The sequence below is a fragment of the Diabrotica undecimpunctata genome, chromosome 2, assembly GCF_040954645.1.
Source record: "Diabrotica undecimpunctata isolate CICGRU chromosome 2, icDiaUnde3, whole genome shotgun sequence".
Taxonomy (NCBI): Eukaryota; Metazoa; Arthropoda; class Insecta; order Coleoptera; family Chrysomelidae; genus Diabrotica; species Diabrotica undecimpunctata.
The window spans coordinates 56,736,760-56,761,757 of record NC_092804.1 but is presented as its reverse complement, the minus strand read 5'-3'; the positions used below and the strand labels follow the sequence as shown (position 1 = coordinate 56,761,757).

The window sequence follows — 24,998 nt, the reverse complement described above, 5'->3', positions numbered from 1 at the left end:
ATCCAAGAGAGCAAAAAAATTAGGTAAAATACTTCTTATAGTACGTTATATGGGTCAATGAAATTTTATGTCTGCTTATTACTGAATTGTTAATATTTTTTTATAATAACACCACACATTTAAGTCCTTCAAAATTTAAAAAATCATAATTTTTTTCTTTAAAAATTTTGTTTAATGATTTTAGTAATCTTCAAAATTTGTTAAATATGCTTAATATAGAATTTATTTATTATTTACATTTTCATTATTATCTTGTATTTCTAAGTAATTACTTCATTTTGATTATTATTATATTCCATTATAATGGATTTTAAACAAAAACACAAAATTTTTCCTCGCCGAGTTCGAACTCGTCATTCGTGTGAAAAGTAAAAAAAGTAAATAGACGTGAATTTAGTTGAATATAGCCACGGTTTTAGTGACGTCAAAGAAATATATATAACTGTTATCATGTGAGAATAAATTTTTTGTTTTTACTATTTTCCTGACAATTTCATCATATTTTCTCACTTTTTAAACCTTCCTTGAACTTCTACAAATATTTCAAAATTAAAATTAGCGGAATCGATCCAATCGTTCTCAAGTTGTTATAAAAAAAGTTATAAAAAAAAATAAAATGGCGTTTGTTACACGTAATTTTATTTTTTACGCCAATCTAATTTTGTGACCCCAAAACAGATGCAAAAAAGTTTACCACTTTTACCCCCGACCTTCCCCCTAAAACCCCCATCGCAGTGGAGTAAAAAATCCAAATAAGTCGATTTACCAAGAATCTGTACACCGTAGAAAAAAAATGTGTGAAATAAAAAATGTAGCTGAGATAATTTTAAACAAAAATGTTTACAAGCATTTTTTGTCTAAAATGAACCATTCCCTTAGAAACAACGCTTGAATCGACCGTCGATTTTGCATGACAGTTACGCGCATAATCAATGTTCAATAACATTTATATCAGCTCGACGGTAAAAATTCGATATCTTTTGATTCAAGTGACCTATTGACAAAAATCAATATGCGTTTTAAAGGTAAAGAGTTCAGCTTTTGTATGTAGTTTTTGTATTTTGCCGCAAATAAACTCAGATTTTATACAGGTGTTAAATAAATAAACGTAGCGTGATTTTTGCCATTTTTTATGATTCTCACGAGATCAATACAATATATCCCTTTCATTTACTGGCCACTATGAAGTTTCGAGTACTAAAGGGTAATCTTTAAAAATTATAGCATACAATTTTAGTTTTGAATTTTGACAACGAATGTGAAGCATTTAAAATATGCTTAAAAAACACAACAAACGATCTAAAACAATTAAAACTTTTTTTCAATTACACTTGTAGTACGTTTTTCAAAAGAACAAAACTTCTGCAATAAACTACACCCAAAACAGTCTTCCTTAATGCATTTCCCATGACATGTGATCGTTTGTAATGTGAAACATTAAATTCTGGGTGTTTTATTCATATTTTAAATGCCTCATATTTTTTACCACAACTCATAATTGAAATTTCATATAATAGGTTTTAAAGATCGATCACTAATAATGTAAATTTTACTACAACTGGTCAATGAAACTGATCAATTTTATTGATCTCACGAGAATCATACAAAATGGCAAAAATCGCGCGACGTTACTTTATTTAACACCTTTATAAAAACTGAGTTTTTTCTCGGCAAAATACAAAAACTGCATACAAAAGCTGCACTATTTGCCTTTAAAATGCATCTTGATTTTTGTTGATAGGACATTTGGATCAAAATATATCGAATTTTTACCGTCCCGCTGATACAAATTTTATTGAACATTGATTTCGCGCGTGTAACTGACATGCCAAATCGACGGTCGCTTTAAGCGTTGTTTCCAAGAGAACGGTTCATGCTACACAAAAAATGCTCATAAACGTTTTTGTTTAAAATTATCTCAGCTACATTTTTTTTCTACTGTGTACAGATTCTTGGTAAATCGATTTTTTTGCGTTTTTACCCCCTTAGGGAGGTAGGGGGGTTTTAGGGGGAAGCCAGGGGGTAAAAGTGGTAAACTTTTTTGCATCTTTTTGGAGTCCCAAAATTAATATTCTTGGCAAAATTCAGCTTGTTCGTATGATTTTTAGGGGTCAACTCTCTGACGACTGGACTATTTTATAATAAAGTATATATATTATTAGTATTTGTATACAACAAGGTTACTGCACATGTCCCGCTATTTCGCGTCACGTTAAATATTATTTAAATTATTTAAATATTATATATTCGAGCGATAAGAAGTATTGTCTTTAGTTTTTTGATATAATAAAAAATAATAAATTATTCCTAAAAATAAGACTACCTAACCGTACTCTTATTAGTGGTAGAGAGTTTTATCTATTTTCTATAATTAGATATAAATATTTTTTATCGTCGTTGTTAATAAAGTAAAAGGTGCTACTTAAAACTAAAATATTAAGTTACATTTCGATAAAACGGTTAATCACGCTAATGTCAGTTAAATGGCATCCGCATGTTATCCGACCTTTAAACTTATCCAACAACTGTATATATGTTTTCTATCGACTTAGTAAATAATTAGCACAAAATTCGTCATATATTTTATAAAGTAGGTAATTAACGTTTCCATTAATTGCAAATTGAAAAATTTTCCATTATATTTATCAACAAATTTAAATTTATTTAATCAATATTGACCAGCATGAACAAAATAATTTTTTGTTAATACTGATTAAAATAATATGTTTGTTCGATAGAATTAAAATAGTAGGTTATAAATATAACATTACATTTATATTAAAAACATCGAACAAAAAAAGAGTTACGTAGATTTCAGGAAATCAAACATATTATGAAAATATAATTTACAGGGTGTCCCTAATTGGTATGATTTGAAGTATACCGAAAACTAGAGAAAATAGAAAAAAGTAGTTAAAATGTCATGAATTCTTTTTTCGTTAAAATAACGATTGCTAAATCAAATCATCAATAGCTCCTCACATTAGCGAGATACAGGGATTATTGAAAAATGTCGAAAACGACAAGGATATATATATATTTGTGGAAGTTCAACTGAAATGAAATGCAGTCTAGTATTTGGTCATTATCACCAAAATAACAGCAAGGTACTCTAGCAGCGACATCTATACGAAGTAACAAGAAGTCCAGAGACCTCCCTCTGATAGTAAATTAGGTGAACTGCAAATTCAAAGCCTCTTACCAGAGACTTTTAGGAACACATTCTAACAGTTTATTTTTAAGATGATAATCCCTTGGCAGTTTTATTTAGTAAAAATAAAATCAGGACCTACTTGACTTGCAAGTAAACACTTAAGTGCTTATTGTTATTTCAAAGTGAATTAGTATTTTTAATTATTGATTCCATATTTAATAAATAGATCTATGATATTGTAATCTTTCGCGGATCATGGACAAGCTGGCTCTATGTAGAATGTTATCCAAACTTTCGCCTTGAATATGCTGGACGTAACTTCAAGCCCTTTGCTATTAGGTTGTTGTCTCTACATCTTCGTAAAAATTTGATTGAATTTTGACAGTGTGCCAGTTTCTTGTATAGAATTTCCATTCTCCGAAAATTTTGAATAACGCTGGGCCCATAACGGTTTCTTAATATTGTTCTGAAGCTATTATGGCATTTTAAAATAATTACTATTTAAATGGGAATAAGCCACAATTAAAGGTTAAAGTACGTTTATTGACGTTTCAATTTCCACTTCGGAAATCGTTCTCAAAATACAAACATTAGTAAATTTATTTACTAATGTTTGTATTTTGAGAACGATTTCCGAAGTGGAAATAGAAACGTTAATAAATAGAATTGTCACAAAATAGAATATATTATATACCGTATTTTATTACCTTTTTTGTTTCCATTTGTAATTTTTAATCTGATATAACATTATTATCTTATATATTTTTATATTATTGATATATTTTTTTATCTAAAATGATATGCTATTACATCTTGAATTTTGAAAATTTTTAAAAATACAATATACATTTGGCATATATTGAATGCCAAAAGAATGTTATGGCTGCATCAGAATTATCTTTTCAACGAAATTTAGAAAGTAGCAACCAGACAAGAGTGTGTTTAAAATTTTGACTTTACGCCAATTGAGAAGGAAATATTTAAAAATAAAATATATTTAAATTTAGGCCTTATCGTACATCTGTCCGACAAAAATTGAGAGGCGCCAAACCATAACGTTGTAAGTGCCCAAAATAAAAGTTTTGAGTAGGGACTAAAAACTGTTTTAGTTGAAAAATAATGAGCGAAATAATTCTTAATTTTTTTATTATTAAACTTTGGTTTAATTAACACTATTGACATACAAATTTGAAGTCGACTGAAATAAAATAGTTTATACTTTAGTTAATTTAAAAACACTTAAGAGAACAAAACGTTGTAAGTGCCATTATTTATGCAAGTCATAACGTTGTAAGTGTGTATTCACTTGCATTTAAAAGTCAAAAGAAAAATATCAAATTAATAATAATTATAGTGATAATTTTTCGACTGTTCTAACAACCATTCAAATTTCGTCATTTTGTGTCATGTGGAACAATTTCACCCAATCATATCAACATTAGACTGATAATTGCATTCAGTGGAATTTTTAATCCCTATGACAACACGATCGAGCTTGACAACTTCATCCAAATAAATTTCAAAATGTCACGTTTCGGCAATGAGAATGTTCAAAGTATAAATGCGCTAATCAAAGAAAAAATTTCCAGAAATACAACCTACAGTCACAAATATATTTGGGGAATATTCATGGAATTTTGCTGCGGACGAGAATATGAGTTGAATGAACATAGAAGCTTAGAAGAATTGGCGTTGATACTAAAAGATTGGGCCGTCAATATGAGAAAGAAAAACGGGGACGAATTCAAAGAGGCAATGGTGAAGACAATGTGGAACGTTTCGTGCAAACTATTGCAAGAAAAGTACTATAATGACTATAATATTATGATTGACCCGTTTAACAATATAGTGTTTAAACCAGCCCGAGATGCCCGCGATGCAATCAGGAAGAAACTGCAAGCAGATCCATGTAAACGTAAGGCCAGTTCAGTTTCGTTAAATTGGTCTGAAATTAACAAAATAATATTGCTTTGGGATGAAGATACCCCTGAAGGTCTTATGCGTAAATTTTACCATATTGCTGCTGTAGAATTAGCGTGGCGAGGAGGAGAGGCAGTTGCTTGTCTGGTGGATTTTTTTCAAATCGAGAAAAATAACGATGACACTCCAACAAATCGCATTGAATACAATCCGGTATTCAGTAAAACGTGCCAAGGTGGTTCTAAAAGCTGTGCAAGTAGTAAATGGTTGGTTATCAATAGTGAGAGACAAAGATGCCCTGTACGTCTTTTTCATAAACATATTAAAACGAGGCGACAATATTACCTCACCACGACTGTTCTTAAAACCAAATCGACACTGGAAAAATGAAACTGACAAATGGTACGATAATGTACCTGTTGGAAGAAATACAATGAATGGATGGACTAAATCTTCTGCTGAAGCAATTGGCTTGAATGTAAATAAGAAAAAGATAACAAATCACTCGAATAGATCAACTGCTGTTAGCGAATTAGCAAAAAGTGGTGTAGAAGAACAACAATTGCTAAAAATTACTGGTCGTGGCAATCAGAATTCTATAAAACCATACTTGAATCTCGATCAAGAACACCACAACAAGATTATAAATATTATGCGTGGTAATAGATCTTCTATAGTAGAGAACAGCAACGAATCTAATGTTAACTTAAATTTTAATAATTGTACTTTCACTAACTGTACTTTTAATAAATAAATGTTTCGTTATGTTGAGTTATGATTTTTTTTTTTTTTTTTCGAAAAATTATCCGCCGAATATCCCTCGGACATTGATGAATGCCTCATAATTTCATGACAAATTTCTCAAGCTCGTTGCTTTCGATTGTCATGAAATTATCTCGTCTGTTATCAATGTCCTAGGGATATTACTACTGAAAATAAAGCTTGTATTTATTTATTTAAGTAACCTTAATTAAAGCGTGTTAGCAGGGTTTTGATATTTTTATTTTTTTCGGTAGACCATCGACACAGGGGTTTTCTTCTCGATTTCCAACTCCTCAAAACTTGCCTTGGTGATTCCAGGTTTGATCACTGCAGTTTTAAACCATGGACCAAAACCCTCGTAACTTTTCTTTATATAACCTTCAAGTTTTTAGTGTTTATCATGGATTTACCTTGATTCATCCAGTCAAAAAATGTAGTATTCGCTACTAAGAACGGATTTTTCTTTCCAGCATTAGCAATAGTTTCAATGAGGTCTTTTGGTATAAGCGGCTTGGCATGCTTCTTTGCTTTCTCTATAATGGCAAAATGGCGACCCCCTTTGCCCCACAGTTTCATTCCAGAAGATCATGATGCTCCTTCCTTCGTCTTCTAAATGAATACTCATATTAATACAGGCAAGATGACGGCTGTATTACTTTTGGGTATGAGTTAATGTTGGAAGATACATCTATTGCTAAAGATCAAATTGAACCATTCGAATATCTGAGTTACCCCATTTCACACTATCTTAGTTTCACACTCTCTGTATCAAGTTGATCGTATACGGGGTGTTTCAAAAAAAGGTAACCCCGTCTCTAGGGTAGGTAAAAAACTGAAAAATAATTGGGGTTTGCTTAGTAAACAATTTTTGTAACGCCATCCGTTTTAAGATACAGGGCGTTGAAGAAAAAAAAATTTTACGCATTTTTTACGATTTTGCAACAATTTTACATTTCTACTGGCAACATTGTAATGAAATTTTATACGAATATGTTTTGGAAGCTGATACATCCCATGAATTTGTTTTTATATCTGATTCTCATAGAGGGCGCTAGTTACACGGATCGTGAGTATAATTATTATTAATCAAAATTTCAAATAAACTTAAACATCATTCAATTTTACACGAAAAAGGTACTCTTGGTAAAACTCGATACTGTGTACCATTTTCGGAATATTTTGATTTGAAAATTATGAAGAAATAATTGATGCTGGTAGTAATGATAAAGTTCTAATAGGTATACCTCTATTTTCTCCAAGTGTGCCAGGGAAATCTGACATTTATTGATTGTTATGACGATAAATCAACAATAATTAGAGTTTTGAAACCTTGTTATTTGTAAAATCAAATCAAAATGTACTCAAATGTTGAATACACTGACATGTTATTAACCTTAGGCGAATGTTTAGGATGTTCTAGTGCAGCTATGACACGTTATGCAGAAAAGTTTCCTAGAAGAAACTTACCAAGTAAATAAACATTTAGAGCCGTTGAACGACGTTGTCGAGAAACTGGGAATGTGAGACCAAATAAAATAAATTCTGGTAGACCAAGAACAAGAACAATTAATAAAGAAAATAATATTTTAAATTTACTTGATCAAGATCCAACAGTTAGCGTAAGGAATATAGCAGGACAAACAAATACTTCTTCTTCAAGTACTTGGCGGATACTGAAAGAAAAGCAATTACATCCTTATCATTACAGACAAGTCCAAGAGCTCTTGCCAGATAATCTACCGGTTAGAGTGGATTTTTGTGAAACATTTCAACAAAGGAGAGCCCACAATCCAAATTTTTTAAAATGCATTCTTTTTACGGACGAGGCCACCTTTACGCGACAAAGTATGTTTAACTCCCATAATGCACACTACTGGTGGGAGGAGAATCCACGAGTCAAAAGGGTATCACATTACCAACATTCATTTAAAGTTAATGTTTGGGCAGCAACTTTAGGTAACAAATTAATAGGTTATCATATTCTACCTGGAAATTTAAATGGTGATATGTATCTTGATTTTTTAAACAATTCCTTATTCGAGATATTAGAAGATTTAACGCTAAACGAGCGAAAATCTTTATTTTTTATGCACGATGGAGCTCCACCACACTTTGATAGAAGGTGTCGTAATTGGTTGAGTAATCATTTTCCGAATCGATGGATTGGTAGAGGTGCAGAAGCTCTGATTCATTGGCCTCCTCGGTCATGCGATTTTAACCCTTTGGACTACGCAGTTTGGTCGTATATTAAGGAAAAAGTCTATGCTACAGAGGTAAATTCACGCCAAAAATTGGAAGAAAGAATTCAACGTCAATTTAATGACATCATAGCTGATCCCCTACCGTTTAGAAGGTTAATGGAATCTTTAGAAAAAAGAATTCTTGTGTATTCGCGAAAACGGAGGGCATTTTGAACACTTACTGTAATTGAATTTTATTTTATGTTCTTAGTCATTAATTTAATTTTCTTCTTGTGAGTTTTGTTTAATTACTAACTATTTTATACCAGCATCAATTATTACTTCATAATTTTCAAATCAAAATATTCCGAAAACGGTACACAGTATCGAGTTGAGTACCCTTTTCGTGTAAAATTGAATGATGTTTAAGTTTACTTAAAATTTTGATTAATAATTATACTCTTAAAAAAGTTATATTGACTAATACTTAGTACGATCCGTGTAACTAGCGCCCTCTATGAGAATCAGATATAAAAACGAATTCATGGGATGTATCAGTTTCCAAAACATATTCGTATAACATTTCATTACAATGTTGCCAGTAGTTTCGGCAAAATCGTAAAAAATGCGTAAATTTTTTTTTTCTTCAACGCCCTGTATCTTGAAAACGGATGGCGTTACAAAAATTTTTTACTAAGCAAACCCCAATTATTTTTCAGTTTTTTACCTACCCTAGAGACGGGGTTACCTTTTTTTGAAACACCCTGTAGATGTGTATACGTTTCTGCTTTCGCTTTTGCTAGTGATATACTTTCGCTTTCTTTTTGGCGACCGTATATGTTTGAAGATCCTGCCGATATATTTTCTTGTCACTCTTTATCTAAGTTTGTCATCTCTTGCGTCTCACACATGCGTTTCATGGTAGGGGATTCCTTCTTATTAAGAAGTATATGTATTAAAAATTCTTATCCTCCGACCTCAATGAATAACTATCTTTTCTCCAACAGTTATGGTACTTTACCTAATGATTTACCCAATGGTGGCCAATTATGTTCAATCTTAAATAATAAAGTTCTGCAAACTAAAACACTTATAAAAGACACTTATAAAACACAGATAAACTTGTTAAATTATTTAGAAATATACTAGTTAAAGTAGCTATTAAGAATACTAATACTATCAGGAACTTGTTTTCCAAAACTGAAACTCCTTTGTCTCCTCTTGAACAAATTATTCTTGTTTACCACATACCCTTTGCAGAATGCAATACGTGCTACATATGGCAAACTGAACGTCCACTTAGGGTAGACTAACTTCACACCGTAGTGATATCTAAACATTCATGCTCCTCAGCCTAACATGCTATCACAACCAAACGTAAGATGTGAAAATTCTTTGTAATGAAAAGAATTTGGATGATAATTGTCATTTTACCCGTTGACATTGTGAATGTACTGTGACGATCGAATACTTTTGCGTCAAATTATCTTTATGCGCATCATTGATTGGTTATCTATTTAGCTATTTAGCGTATTCTAAATGTCAACCAATTATACATCCGTGGTGATATGCAACTACCCGTCAACGTTACATAATTTTCTAAGTTCTATGTATAATAATCACGGACGTACTTTTTTCCTGTCACTTCCAACATAATGCGTTAGAGAGAATTCGATAAACTATGACGCACTGAAAGAAGGGTTTGGTTTGAACTTTAGATAGACTTATTTTATACAACTATTCTAAATTGCCAGGCTGCTCTATGCGCTGGTTCTGATATTCTCTGACCGTTAAACTATATACAAACAATGCAACATTTTATAAAGCCTCATTGAATCCGCAATAATAATATCTCTCATTTATAAATCTATATAAACATGTAATGTATATGTAATGCCTATGTAACTTGCTTTATTTAATTTTGATTTACCATGAAAATAGATTAGATTAGATTAGCTTGCAACTATACTTTACATTTTAACTACTCTTCTAATACAGCTAAATCATGTCAATACTTTTGGGAAATTAAGCGGATTCTTAGTGTAAGCTCTGTAAGATTATCAATACAGCCATTTATAGCAACTTAGGTAGGACAGTTTTACTTTGTGGCATAGTATACGTGTAAAGAAGTTTTTGTATCTTATCACGAGGGCAACAGTTTTCACTATACCTACTACGCCTATCTTATTGGACAAGTAAGTTACTATTGATGCTTTACATTGAATAGATAAACAGTTCTTTTTAATTTCGTTGAACGAATATAATTTTGATTTTTAAAGAGTGGGAAATGAACGAAGAAATAAACCAGAAAAATAAAATGGGAACAAGTTTCTTTAATGAAATAAAAATTATAGTCTTTGAAGAAAAGAAAACGCCAATAAGGAGGGTAAGTTCTATAAAAGCTAGTTACACCGATTCTCTATATGGAATCAAGCTCTAAAATCAAAAAGTAAAAAACCAAATAAAGACTCCGATTTAACAAGAAAACTGAGATCAATAATAGAAGACCCTGCTTCCCAGAGCTGTAACTATTATATTCTTATTCTAACTTGACTTTACTGGTAAAAATTGTACTATTGCAAAATTCTGATAACCGATAATAGCTAATTTCAGAACCTGCAAGCTGCAGATACTCTTGAGTTTTTACTTCAGGATTTTCTGTAACTAAAGTTTGATATTCCTGTTGTGTATATTTGCATGTTGTTTTGGCCGAAATGAACTTCTTTCTTCCTTCTTCTTAGGGTGCCTGTCCGTTCCGAACGTTGGTGATCTTTCTGGCTATGATGACTTTGTTGGTTGCTATACGGAATAGCTGTATCGAGGTCTTTCTATACCATGCTCTCAGGTTAGCACGCCAGGATGTTCTTCTTCGTCCGGGGGTCCGTTTTCCTTCAATTTTACCTTGCAAAATGCATTGAAGTAGCTCGTATCTGCCTATATCGCTATAAATATTCTCCATTCCCCAAAACATTCTCTCAATCGGTTATAAATATTTTGAAATATCTTGTGAAATATGATTTGGCTGCGTTCTTCATTTTTAAAGCTATTATGTCTGGGCATTTTTACTAATTTAATAAAACAATGATCAATCGATTTCAATAACAAATTTTCCATGAACGTCAAATGTTTACGAAATCTTATCTTCTGTCATTTTTTCATTGCTCACTATGTAGGCACTGCTGAAAACATTGGATCTTTATATCTGCTAATTGTTGAGTATACTGCAATCTTCCTTTTTGAATTAAAATACTACAATTCTTACTTTAATTATTGGTATGTTAAGTACCATACATTATGTTATAATAAACAAATGTATTACTTTGAATGACTGTCATTTTGATGAAATATTTACATCAAATAAAGACGATTTTTATAATATTAAAGTGAATTTTACAGATGAGAGACATTTTACATCTAGTTTATCTACAACGTACAACATACACGTTGTAAATTAATGAGAGACAAAAAGTTATCGCTAATTGATTTTCTTAAATATAGTGTATACAGCGCCAGCTACAAGTTCATTCAAATATATAATAATATATTCATAGTTATCGTTATTCCCTCTCTCTCTCTTTCTCTCTCTCTCTCTCTGTCTCTCTCTCCTTCTCTCTATCTCTCTCTCCCTCTTTCTCTATCCCTCTCCCCCCTCTCTCTCTCTCTCTCTCTCCCTCTCTCTCTCTCTCTCCCTCTCTCTCGCTCTCTCTCTCTCCCTCTCTTTCACATAACCACACTAAGAAACCTGCCATATCTTTCCCCTCCTAGTGCGTCTGTAACTTTGCGGTTTTTTTAAGAAACCTTCTATCGGTTTTAGTAAATCCCATTCTGCTTTTTGGATTCTGAATTGTATTAATTTTGAATTATCGACACAGAAGAAGGTAACTGAAAGAAAGTTCTTTTTATTTATCAGGTTCACGGTTAGATTCAAAGCTATTATCATCTGGTGGTTTCGCCGTAATGTTGGGTGAAGGTTTATAGAGGACCAAAACAGTTTTTTGCGTACTAGGAGTGCATCGCAATAAATCAAAAAGAATTGTCGAAAACATTTTATCCGTGTCCCGTCCCGCAGAAAAATCGTTGTTTTGTCCCGCAGCAAAAATCGCTTTCCCGTCCGGTCCCGCGGGGAAAATACAGACGAGACGTCCCGCATGCATCCGTACGCATATACCTTTTGCCGAGATCAGTTAATTACACTAACTTTTTAATATTTCCATCTTTTCTATACAAATATTTCATCTCTTGCCGTATATTTACTTTTGACATTATTTTACAAATCTTAAGCCTGTTTAAAATCAATAATGTTTGATAGGTGGTGTCATGTGATTTTGGTCCTAGCATATTAACGACAGAACCTATTTTATGCATTATTTTTGTTAAAAAGAAATAATAGGAAAAATATAAAATAATGGATATTTTCTCGACGAACTATATATAATATAATATATATGCATATTATGCATATCACATTCCAAACTATTAAAAAACACACGTGTGTTAGATTGTGTTATTGATAATAACTTTGTTTTATTTTGTTGATAAACTGCATCTGAATAATTTTTTACTTTTAAGTTGCAAGTAATATTGGCTATGCGCACGTAGGCTTGAATGTATAGTACATTCCAGCCACTTTCAGTGGAATTCAAAATTTGACGAACAAACACAAAATTACCGACTAAATTTACTAAACAGTTGGAACTGAGTTCAGTGAATAGAGTATGCAAGGTTTATTTCATACGGTATTTTATTACCGAGATCAAGACACTTTTAATAAATGTTTTACAAAAATTATTATATTATGGTACTGTTTCCGAAAAATAAAGAAACTGTAGATAACAAATGAATATTGAGCTATTTTGTAAGCTATGGTGTAAGTTTAAATTTGTTGAAAACTATAATAGAAAACTTGTTCAATTTGCATTTATTGGAAATGTTAATTTATTTATAAAAATAGATGACAAATGGTGCTAAATATTATTTACTATGTCGATGGAAAACATATTACGACTTTTGGATGCGTTTAAAGGTCGGTGGTCATGCGGATGTCAGTTAACTGACATAACGTGATGAATCGTTTTATCGAAATGTAACTTAAAAATATACAAAATATATAATTGTTTTTTAAGTAATACTTTTTACTTCGTCATCAACGCTAATTAAGTGAAAAATTGTTAATATTTAATTATAGAAATTAGATTATACTGTATGTATAAAACTGTACTGTACTGTACTATAAAAAAGTAATATCATTTTAATTAAAACAAATATACATATCTCAATATTTCAAATCACGTCAATGTTTTATAGGGTCAGTATTCAATGGTATCAATATGATGCCAAAAAAGTTATTTATAATTCTTATATTTGTAATAGTTATCCACATTTAAACCACACGACATTCATTTCCTCCAAGGATAAAATTCAGTATAATCCAAGATACCTACGGTATTGTTCTTTTTCCATCTTATCTAGTCCTAAGTAATGAAATTTATTAGAAATAAGCCATAATTTTACTTTAAAATAAATTTATTTTGGCATTTCGATTTCCACTTCGGAAATCGTTCTCAAAATACAAAACATTAATGAAGGTAATGAAGCATAGTGATGTCCTACTACGCTGGAATATTATCGAAAAAAAATTCTTACGCGTCTAGACGTTGCTACCAGTACCGCTTTTTTATGGTCTTAAAGAGCTGTTTTATATTCTCTAGAGGTTCTTCTGAGTAACACCAGTAGTAGAAATAGAAATAGGTTTCGTCTGGCTATTTTCCATTCTCCAATGCCTCCTTATTTGTATCGCAAAATTTATTACTTGGCGATGTTCGCCTTATATTTAACACGCATATTTTATTTCGTATCGTCACATCAGTAAGTATATTCTCTAGTTAGTTTACGAGTATTAACTAGTATTAGATCCGGTCTATTATGAGCCACTGAGTACAGCGTGATCCCAATACAGATCATTTTCATATATAATCTGGGAATATATATTTATAATAAGGGAGATGGTCGTTTTGAGAATTTCCATTTTATTGGCTAGTTCTTAATGAAGTGTATTTCCGTTTCTTGGGTTATCCAAATCTACATTTTTTTATATGGTTTATTGTGTCTCAACTACAAGGTTATTGATACTGAGTCAATTTGGTTCCTATATATTTCACATTAAATTTTGTAAGATCACATTTGTAAGACCTTGTATAGAGTATTTTTTTGTTCTTGCTCGTACGTGACACGCTGTGTAAAAATATGTTAAGCTGTTAATGATTCATTATACTTATCAAACACAGGTGATGTCTCCGAAGCCAACAGGTGTCCATGTGTCAGCCGTGTGCGACCAATTCTTAGCCTGCGAACGATTAATTTGTCTCTTCTACTGAAGTTAAGCAACTAAATGGTTTCGATGGTAGGTTATATTTTGTGTGGTTTCAAGGTTGAATTCTTACATTGGTTTTGACAAGGTTTTTTGATTTGGGACCTGAAAAGTGGTTCTAGATCTGATGCTAGTTGAACGGATTTGATGTCTGATTTGGTTGTAATTGCTTCTTTTGCAGCAGTACCAGCAGTCTCATTACCTAAAATGTCAACGTGTGAAGGAATCCAGTTAATTAGTTCGTGTATGGCATGAACTAATAGTTGTTCGGAATATATATTTTTAGTCCAGTTTTAATGCTTGCAGGGTGGCGTACAGCTCTTCTGTATGGATGGATGTGAATGGTGGGAGGCAGACCTTCTGAATGATACCATTTGCAGTTGTTACAGAATATCCGACTTCTGTCTCAGTTTTAGATGCATCTATGTAGAGAATCTCATCATATGAGTTTGTGTTGACCAGCTCTAGGAAAGATTGCCTCAGAATTTGGCTGTTAGTTTCATTTTTGTGATAATTAATTATTAACTGAAAGGTTAATTTTTGGAATGTTGTTAATCTAAGAAGGAGTTGATGAGTATTGACAGACATTCGAAATTATGATAAGTTTTGCTGGAGTAACAAATCTCCCAATATGTAGGTCTAGAGAATTTACTTTAATAGTGGGACTGTTGGTAATAAGCTAGGGAACTTGGGTCTGGATTTCATAGCAGCAGCGTAAGATGTGGGTATTGAAGATTCGATGTTACTGGATGTAGGCATTGCTATGGTATTGACTGTAGATTTATTATTCATAATTGTATTGCTTTTCTAGTCAAAAGCAACGGAGTGATCAAGATTAATGTTTATATTTCTCCTGAAATGTCCGCACATAACAAACTCATATTGTAAAATGTGTTATCTATATTGGTTTGCGAAAGCCTAGAGCTCTTGGCAGAATTAATTGCTTTCTTATCGGAAGGTTGATAACAAAAAACTAGACATGCCTGCAACACGTTACATGCAGCAATGAAAAAAATATCACCAATCTTTACACAAATGTTTGTTTATGACTATTTGTAATGACATACTAATAAAATTGTTAAAATTGCAAAAATCGACACTAATTTACATAGCGATACGTACACGTTCCTTCACTATAGGCCAGCCCTAAATTTATCGTAGACCTGAGGGTGTTTGATGATAATAGTTAACATAATATATACAGAATTACTAGATAATATATATTTATATATACTTTTATATATATGTTCGGAAAGATTTCCGCGGTTAGTACAATTAAACTTAGAGCTAAGATTAATACTGTTATAAAAATTATTATTAAACTCACCAGTCTTCCGGGTTGAACCGCGTCGATATCCATTTTGCCGAGCTTTCGACATCCTCTCTGCTGTCTTCTTCGGGGCTTCCGAGGTCTCAGTCTCCCGAGCCCCCAGACACTACTACACTCACTAGTCACTTCTAGTTCACTACTAGTAGTAGTGAACTAGTGAGTGAACTAGAAGTGACTAGTGAGTGTAGTAGTGTCTGGGGGCTCGGGAGACTGAGACCTCGGAAGCCCTGAAGAAGACATCAGAGAGGATGTCGAAAGCTCGGCAAAATGGATATCGACGCGGTTCAACTCGGAAGACTGGTGAGTTTAATATTAATGTTTATAATAGTATTAATCCTAGCTCTAAGTTTAATTTTAAAAAAATTTAAAACACGGCGATTTTTAAGTTTAATGTTCTAAATTTTACAATAAAATTTCATTATACAAGGTGATACATATTAAGATGATGACGTCATCGGCTATTTTTTAAATGTAACACCCTATATTTTAGGACATTTTTAGATCGATAGAAATGAGCCGATTCCAAAAAAGTACCTATAATACTGGGGGTCTAACGGATATAATTTGAAAGATATGCTCTTAGAAAATTAATTTTTATTGATTTCTAGTAATAATAAATTATAATAAATAACTGGAAAGTAATCCATTAATTAATACATGACATTATCTTAAATGTTAGAATTGTAGCCTTTGTTGTATTTGACACTAACTCAAACTTTGTACAAATTCATATAGAACCGTGTTTATGGTTTCTTGAAAAATATTGTTTATTTCTTTACGAATTCTTGGTTTTAAGTCTTCAATATTTGCAGGTTTCGTTTTATAAACAACATTCTCACAAATGATCCCACATAAAATAATCCAAGATTGAGGTCTGGCGACCTCGCTGGCCATTCAATATGTCCACGTCTTTCAATTCACCTGTTCGGAAAAATTTTGTTTAAATACCTTCGAACATTTACAGCATAATGCGGAGGCGCACCACCCTGTTGAAACCATAAACTTTCATCAAAACCTCCAGGTTTAATTCTACTGGGGAATAAATTAACTAAAGTATGTACGAGATGTCCCCTTAAAAACTGAGGCTATGCTGGCCCGTTTAAATTATCTTCGAAAAAGTAGGATCCGATGATTATATTTCTTACAATGCCAGCCCATACGTTTACCTTTTGCGGGTATTGTGAATGATGTTCCCGCATCCAGTTGGGGTTTTCTTTTGCCCAGTATCTACAATTTTGACGGTTGACCTTTTCATTAGAAAAAATAATATTTTAATAATCATCCTCATTTAATTCCTGTACAAGTGCATCTAAAGAGGTGCCATTTTTTCAAGATTTATTACTTTGTGTACCGTTGTTTTGCAAACATCAAGATCACGACTAACCTTACGAACAGAAGTGTAAGCATCTTCTTCAAAAGCAATTAGAGCATCTAATGTTGTATCATAATTTACAGAGGGACGACCTGATTTGCGTGCCTTTTTAACCGTACCAGTTTCTCGAAATTTCTTTTCAATCTTACTTACTGTTGACTGCGTTATGGGTCTTTCTGGATATTTATCATTAAATAAATTACGCACTTCCATCTGATTTCGCGATTTGTCTCCATGCCCAATCATCATGAGTATCTCAATTCTTTGCTTTACACTCAAATTCATTTCTACTTCAAATTAATTCTAAGCAATAATACAGAACATTCACGAATTAATACAATTATTGTACTACTTAATTGTTATCGAACGTTACTAAAAATAATTACATTTCACTAAAAACTAGTAATAGGCTATTTCTTTGCAATTGATCTCATATTTATCGATCTAAAAATGTCATAAAACATAGGGTGTTACATTTAAAAAAAGAGCCGATAACGTCATCACCTTTTATAATGAAATTTTATTCTAAAATGTAGAACATTAAACTTAAAAATCGACGTGTTTTAGATTTTTTTTAAAAAGGCTTTTCATTTAGGAAATATCGAATTTATTCCATACTTTATGGACCCGCTGTAGATATAGGATATATGTCTTCTTCTTCTCGTGCCACTCCTAGCGGAGATTGGAAATCATCATGGCCACTGCGACTTTGTTAGCAGCGCGCCTAAAAAGTTCAATCGAACTACACCCGAACCATTCACGTAGATTACGAAGCCACGATATTTTTCTTCTTCCCACACTTCTTTTGCCCTTAATTTTGCCCTGCATGATATTTCTTAAAAGTTCGTACTTTTCACCTCTCACAATGTGCCCCAAGGATATATGTAGGTACTCTTTATTCTTTAATTCCAAGATTTCGTTGGTAGTCACCAACATCATCAGGTAATGGGGCAATGCTACAATTTGTTTACATGAGAAATCAAGCTCTTTTAATATGATTCTACTTAGCATGAGCATAATGCCATAATGAAAGCTAGTTAACATTTTAAAAAAGGTTTCACTGTTCTCTTCATCAAACCGCTCCATCTGTTATGATCTGTAGCCATTCTCCTTCACGATCGACTGCCAAGAAGATTTCTGGCGTCCTCATCGACATCATCCTCCCATCGCATTCTCGTTCTTCCAATAGGTCTCTTCCCCCGTCTTCTTGAATTTAACAGTTTTTTCGGAAGCCTGTTTTCTTCCATCCTAGATACATGGGCTGTGCATTGAAGACGCTGGAGCCAAACACAGCTAAAATCGAATACCTCGGTCACATCATAAGGAACAGGGAAAGATACGGGTCGCTGCAATTAATTCTACAAGGAAAAGTAGAAGGAAAACGTGGACCAGGAAGGCGAAGGATTTCCTGGCTGAAAAATCTACGTACCTGCTTCAACACAACAACCATAAATCTTTTTAGAGCAGCAGTGTGCAAAATACAGATTGCCATGATGGTCACCAACATCCGAAACGGATAGGCACTACAAGAAGAAGAAGAAGTGCCCTGTTGATTTAGTAGTCATATGCCTGTTTAAAGTCGACGACAATATAAACATCTAGATCGTATTGCCCAATATGCATTTATCTATAAAATTTGTGAAAATATGTGTGAATAAACCCTTCGTATACTCCTCATGGTGCATCATCGTTTTATTGTATCTGTTAAATTAAGATGACGTAGTATATATTTTTTTTCTTTTACAGGTGGAGGAGGATTGCGTCGGCTGTCCGCTTCCTTCTACTCCAGAAGATGAAAACCTTCTGGATTCGGAGATGAGTGATGTTTTAAAAGCAGCAGTTCTAGGTACAGGTAGCGTAGTATAGATATGTGCTCACGTTTTATTTTTTCTCATGGTTTTGTTTGTGTTTTATTCTGTTTTCAGGTAGTATCATAACATTTTTTTATTTTATCTTTTTGTATATTAAGACTATTTTTTAATTAGAACTTATTTCTCTAACGGTTTATTGTAAAAATATATGTTTTTGGTAAATTGATGCTAGCTTGTTGTGGAATGTAATCAAATATAAAAGAAGTTTATTGGAACAAAAAATATTGTTATCTTAAATGTATATATACATGTGGAATATCACAAATAATAACGTGGAAAAGTTAATTAGCTTATACAAAAATAGTGTCTTATTATAAATTATGTAAACTGAAAGTTTAAAGTAATCCTTAGAGATTAATATGACAGTAGTCTTATACTCCGTTTGAAAATAATTCATAGCACAATGTTTATGACACAGTTCATTTTATTTTATGTTGCATTGTTTTCACAGTTTGTCGGGTTAGTCATAATTCTTGTACAACATTGCTTTGTACAGTTTTGTACAAAGACCTTTTTAATCTTCTGCCATTAAAACTGCTCTCAGGCATTTCCAAATCGAGTATAGTTATTATTTATATTACATGATATGGAAACGTATCTGGTTTTTCTTGAGGTTCATTTTTCAATTCAAACTGCTGACTTAACACGTATCGTTTAGTCTTTGAAAAAGCGTTTGTATATGTTCAAGATTATCAGTTTGTAATGATGCTGTCATCTGCGAATCCCACGTTATTAACCATTAATTTTAATATTTACTTTCGGTGCCCTTTAAAAAATCGACTTATTGTATGGTCAGAATAAAAGGATAGAAAATATACAGCCCTGATCTATAATCTAGAACGGAAAAGGTGGCGCTCATGCTTACCCTAGCGCCTCTACTTTCGCTCTAGTATAGTGTAGGACTTCAGGTACTTCACGCAAAGTGTACCTGTCCTTATCCACTAAGTACCTCAATCTCCTACGGCATACTCGGGACTACTCTTATCGAGTTTAACTTCGAGTACGTCAGTTATGTGTCTGTCCAAGTACCTTTGGTTCTTTTAGTTTTGCCTATTTAGTAGCATCTCATATTCTACTTTCTTTTTATAATTTCCTTGATAGTCTTTACTGTTATGTTAAAGTATTCTTTGCTAGCTATGGCTTTCTTTATTGTTTTCTGGTATCTCCCTATTTTTTTTATCATCTCTTCCCTTTCCTGGCTGAATTACTCATGCAAAAATGCAATGTTCGCGTCAACCTCTTCTAGGTTGAATTTCAAAAGTCCCCATTTCTTTTTCCTTTTAGTATGACCATCTCTGTCTTTTTTCTGCTAATACCAATTTATTTTTTTTAACCTGTATGGATACTTTTCTTTGGCCCTTATTTTCCTTTTCTATGGTGCCTAATTTGTATTACCTTCTTATATAGTCCAACCATGTTTGACTTGTTACTTTTATTTTATTAGTTCCACGTTGCCGTGAGAAGGGAACAGGTTTATTGCCACCTCCCATCTTCGGGTCTCCTCCAAACTATAAGGCATCAAACTATAAGAACGGAAGACTAGACCACTAAAAATACAAAACGACTGAGCTACAGTATAGACATTATTTTTTCACGTTTCCTCCTGTTCGCTTAACACCTTCTCCCATCAATATTTTCTTGGCTACATTGCTCCATTTGGTAGACAGGTCCCAAAACGATGTTCGTCGGATCATTTAACTATCACAGTTAGCGAATTTGTGTACCTGGGAAAGCTGCACTGGTCAAGACTGAAAATAAAACTACCGCAGAGATAAATCTCAGAATTTGCACGGCCAACAGGTGCTATTTTGGGCTCAATCTCCCCTTAATATCCCGAATTATATGGAGAAATGCACAGGTAAAACTCTACAAAACAATAATACATCCAGTTCTAACACATGGTTCAGAGACCTGGAGTCTGACAAAAAGTAATGAAAACATGTTAGGATATTTCAAAAGAATAGTACTAAGGCGGATCTATGGCGCGGTGAATGACAATGGAGTGTGGAGAAGATACAACTTCTAGAATATATCAGGAACCAGATATCATAAAATATATTAATATAGGACGTCTGAGGTGGTTAAAGCATGTAATGCAGATGGAACAAACTGGTCTAACTAGCAAAACGCTCTTTGATAGACCCATTGGTCGAAGAAGAAGAGGAAGACCCAGAACAAGGTCATCCAAGGGATGACTGGAGAGAAATCCTTGAGGAGGCTAGATCCCACAAAGGGTTGTAAAGCCTGAATGATGGTATATTCTTTGAAAATTTTTCAATCAATCCTGCTCTTCCCACATACGATACAAAACTTCTTCTTTTTCTTTAAGTGAAGTCTCCGTCCGAATGTTGGCAATGAAGAAGTTATCCGCACCTTCGAGACCAAGATTTTAAATAGTTGATTATTAGTGGTGTTGAACCATTCACTCAAATTTTTGAGCCAGGAATGTCTTTTCCTTGCTATTGATCTTCTTCCACTGATCTTTCTCTACATTATGGGTCAAAGCAGCTGGTATTTGTCACCTCTCATAATGTATCCAAGATAATGAAGTTTTCTCTTTTTAATAGTTATTACACATTGGAATATGGCATACGGCTTCTTTTTCTTTTTCATACGCATTAACACCTTGGTTTTGATGATTTTCTGTTTTCATGAAATTCGTAATATTCTTCGATACACTACCATAACTCGAAAACTTCTATTTTCTTAATGTCGTTCTTCTTTAGTGTCCACGATTCTAAGCCTTAGTACAGCACTATACATAGCGTCTCATAAGCCGTATCTTTAATTGTAGACTTAAATCTCGACTGCAAAATACTTGTGTCATTTTCATGAATGTACACCGGGCCTTTTCAAATTAGATCTTTATTTCTTGAGAGTTGTCAACATTTTCTTTGAAAAGAGTACCTAAATAACTGTATTTTGTCACGGTTCTAATCGGCTGGTTTGGTATGTATATATTTCCAGTATTCTGGGCCGATTTTGTTACAAAGATAAATTTTGGTTTGTTTGTGTTCAGTGAGAGGCCATATCCTTCACTAGCCTTCACAATTACATTAACAAGCACCTGTAGATCTTGAAGCGATTCGCTTATCAGTACTGTGTCGTCTGCATGTCTCAGATTGTTAATTGGGCTTTCGTTAATTTTAATGCCATAATTCTGACCATCCAAGACTTTATGCAAAATGTCTTCCGAGTATATGTTAAAGAGGATTATCGAGAGCGAACAACCGTGACAAACCCCTCCCTTTATTTCTATATCTTCAGTTTTGGATATTTTCTATTTATTTGTACTGCTGCTAATGGACCGAAATGCAGATTATGTTGAAATAATGTTGATATCTCTTATATCTAAGTTTTTTCAGTAACAATGATTTTAGATGATCATGGCGAACTTTATCAAATACTTTATTAAAGTCAATAAAGCACAATGACATATCTTGGTTTATATCTAGGCATCTCTGGGACATTAGGTTTAGTGCGAACAACGCTTTACAATTACCTAGGCCATTTGTAAACTTAAACTGAATATCACTAATATCTTGTTCTAGCCTTTTATATATTCTAACATGTATCATTTTTAGGAATGTTTTCAGCGTATGTCCCATCAGGCTTAGAGTGCAGTAATCTTGGCAGCTAGCATTTAGCTTTTCTTTTTTTTTTCGGTATGGTTACAAAGGATGATATCAGCCATTCCTATGGTATAATTTTTGATTTATTAAGATCTGTTTAATAAGATATGATCTGTTAAATAAATTTACCATTACATGAATATGCTCTTCATCAAAAAGTTTACGATTTCGGCTGGTAATTTGTCTGGGCTTGGTGAATTTATGTTTTTCAATAAACTTATTGCATATAAAATTTCTTCCTTTGTTTTGTCGGGACCTTTATCTCCGTACATGCGTTCCAGGTGGTGTCTTTGTCTACAGTCGTCAAGAATCTCCTCAGTATATGTTTTCTACATATATTTAGTTTCTCTTCTGTATGTCTGTGTATGTATTAGGTTCATACCGTATTTTTTGTGAATATTGAAGCTGTCATCACCCATCGATTCTTACTCACAAAATCCATATTTCTATGAGATCGGATTATAAATACAAAAATCTGTGTCGCAAGAATAGATATAATAGTTGGGCTAAGAGAATTATCTGACGATTTAAGATGCAAAACACAAAAATTCGAAAAAACGATACAAAGAGCACAAAGTACAGCGCTATGCAAGCATTCAAGTGAGGCTTACGTTCAGTAGTTTCATAGCCAGCCCAACACCCAGTCTTCACTGACATACATTATCGATAGTAAGAATATATATACTGTCGTATATATTCTTATTTTGTTTTTTCTAGATATTAGCTTAGACGCCAACATTTTACTTGGTATCCACATGCCTTTATTTTCTTTTATAATTCTTTTCTCTATTCCGTATCGTCATTAACCTTATTATTGTCAGTTCTAGATATTTAAATTCCTTGATTTCCTAAACTTGTGTTTTCATTATTCTTCATTATTTTTTCTTTCTGTACTGAGCTTATTGTTCTGATGTAAGTATTTAGTCTTACCGTTATATATGCAACATTCGAAATGTATGACCCTTCGTTCTATTTTCGTGACTTCTTCCAACTCTACTTTTGATTTTCTTTATATCGTCGACAAAAGAAACTTGCTGTTTCTTTAATATGTGATTCTCTCAGTATCTATTCTGCTGTGCAATCAAAGAAGTTCAGGTTAAATTGTGTTCTAGACAGCGTTTCTCCTTACCTAAGTTCTTATGCACTGACAATGTCTTTGATAAATTGATAAATTTTCCTGTACTTTTACTTTGTTTAATGTTTTATTTAGGTGATATTGACTAATTTTGATATCTTTGTCAATATTTTGAATGAAATCAAGGTCTGGTATAAACCAGCTCTGCCAATGTACTAAATCTGTTTTGTATTAGAGCCGATATTTTTTTAGATCTTAAAGCAGAATAATTCCCCTATAGTTGTAGCATACACGTTTATCACATTTTTTATATGATCATATTACAGCTTTTTCATTCGTCTGGTAATTTCTCTGATACATCTACGTCTTATCAATCTGTAATTATTTTACCTCCTAAATCCTGGTATCATGTTAAGTCGAGGTAAATTGTAAGTCTTTTACCCAAGTAATTCTTGTCGCCGACCCTATAATATCTTTTGCGTGATGTCATCTTCTTTTATTTATTCTTTCCCTTCTGTATTACTTCCTCTATTTACTAGAGTCTAGTGCAGTAATTCTGTTAAGGGTTAGGATGTTTCAGATTCACCTTTGTTTTTTTTTGTGGGTTCAGTAGCTCCTCAAAATATTCTGCCCACCTTACTAACGTTCCGATATCTCGATATCACTTCTTTACTTTTGTAAGACTTGAATTTTTTATTTTAAACGTGGCCATTTAAATTTTTTTTTAAAAAGTACGTTATTTTCAATGTTTGTTAGGTTTGCCAATGTTAAGGTAATCTAAAATACCTCTTTAGAGATGGGAATCTTTAAATTACTGAACCTATTAGATAACCTTTTTATCGAGAAAGTGTTGACATTGAAAAAGAATTATACTGTTTTATTTAACTGACGGAAACTAGACAGGAAGTTAACAGAGCTTTGTTACTATGATAAATAGGATTGCAAACAGTTATATTGCAGCAATAGTTGAATCACAGTATGATATTAACGAATATTTTTATGGATTTATTAAAATGAACATATTTCAAGTACTATTGTTTAAATATATTTACAAGTTAAGCGAATTTGTTTAAGAGGGTACTTTAAATCACAATACATTTATCTATTTTTGTATATCTGATTTTGGAGAAGAAACGACTGATAAATGTTTTTGTGTATTCCATGATTGATTACTTAAAAAAGTTTTCGATAAAAAGATCAAAAAATTCTGGGAGATAATAGATAAATCAAAGAGAATAACGTGGAGACGAAATAAAGGAAAAATCATTCATGAAAGAAAAAACAAAGTCAGAAGGAAAAAATCTTGATTATCTTCATTGTAAACATTTTAGAAGT

The 24,998-nt window shown here is 32.6% G+C and overlaps 1 protein-coding gene across 9 annotated transcripts in view; it reads left to right on the top strand.

Annotated features, from left to right (window-relative positions):
- The window catches only part of AdipoR (adiponectin receptor), a 114,337-nt gene that overhangs the window by 22,853 nt on the left and 66,486 nt on the right, over positions 1 to 24,998 (top strand). For 3 of the 9 annotated variants that reach the window (XM_072522941.1, XM_072522943.1, XM_072522940.1), the window contains exon 3: positions 18,832 to 18,937. In XM_072522941.1, the coding sequence (XP_072379042.1) occupies positions 18,832 to 18,937 (106 nt within the window). Of the gene's footprint in view, positions 1 to 10,026; positions 10,212 to 18,831; positions 18,938 to 24,998 lie in introns of those variants that run through there. The other 6 variants (XM_072522944.1, XM_072522942.1, XM_072522946.1 and 3 more) reach the window with 5 other exon arrangements.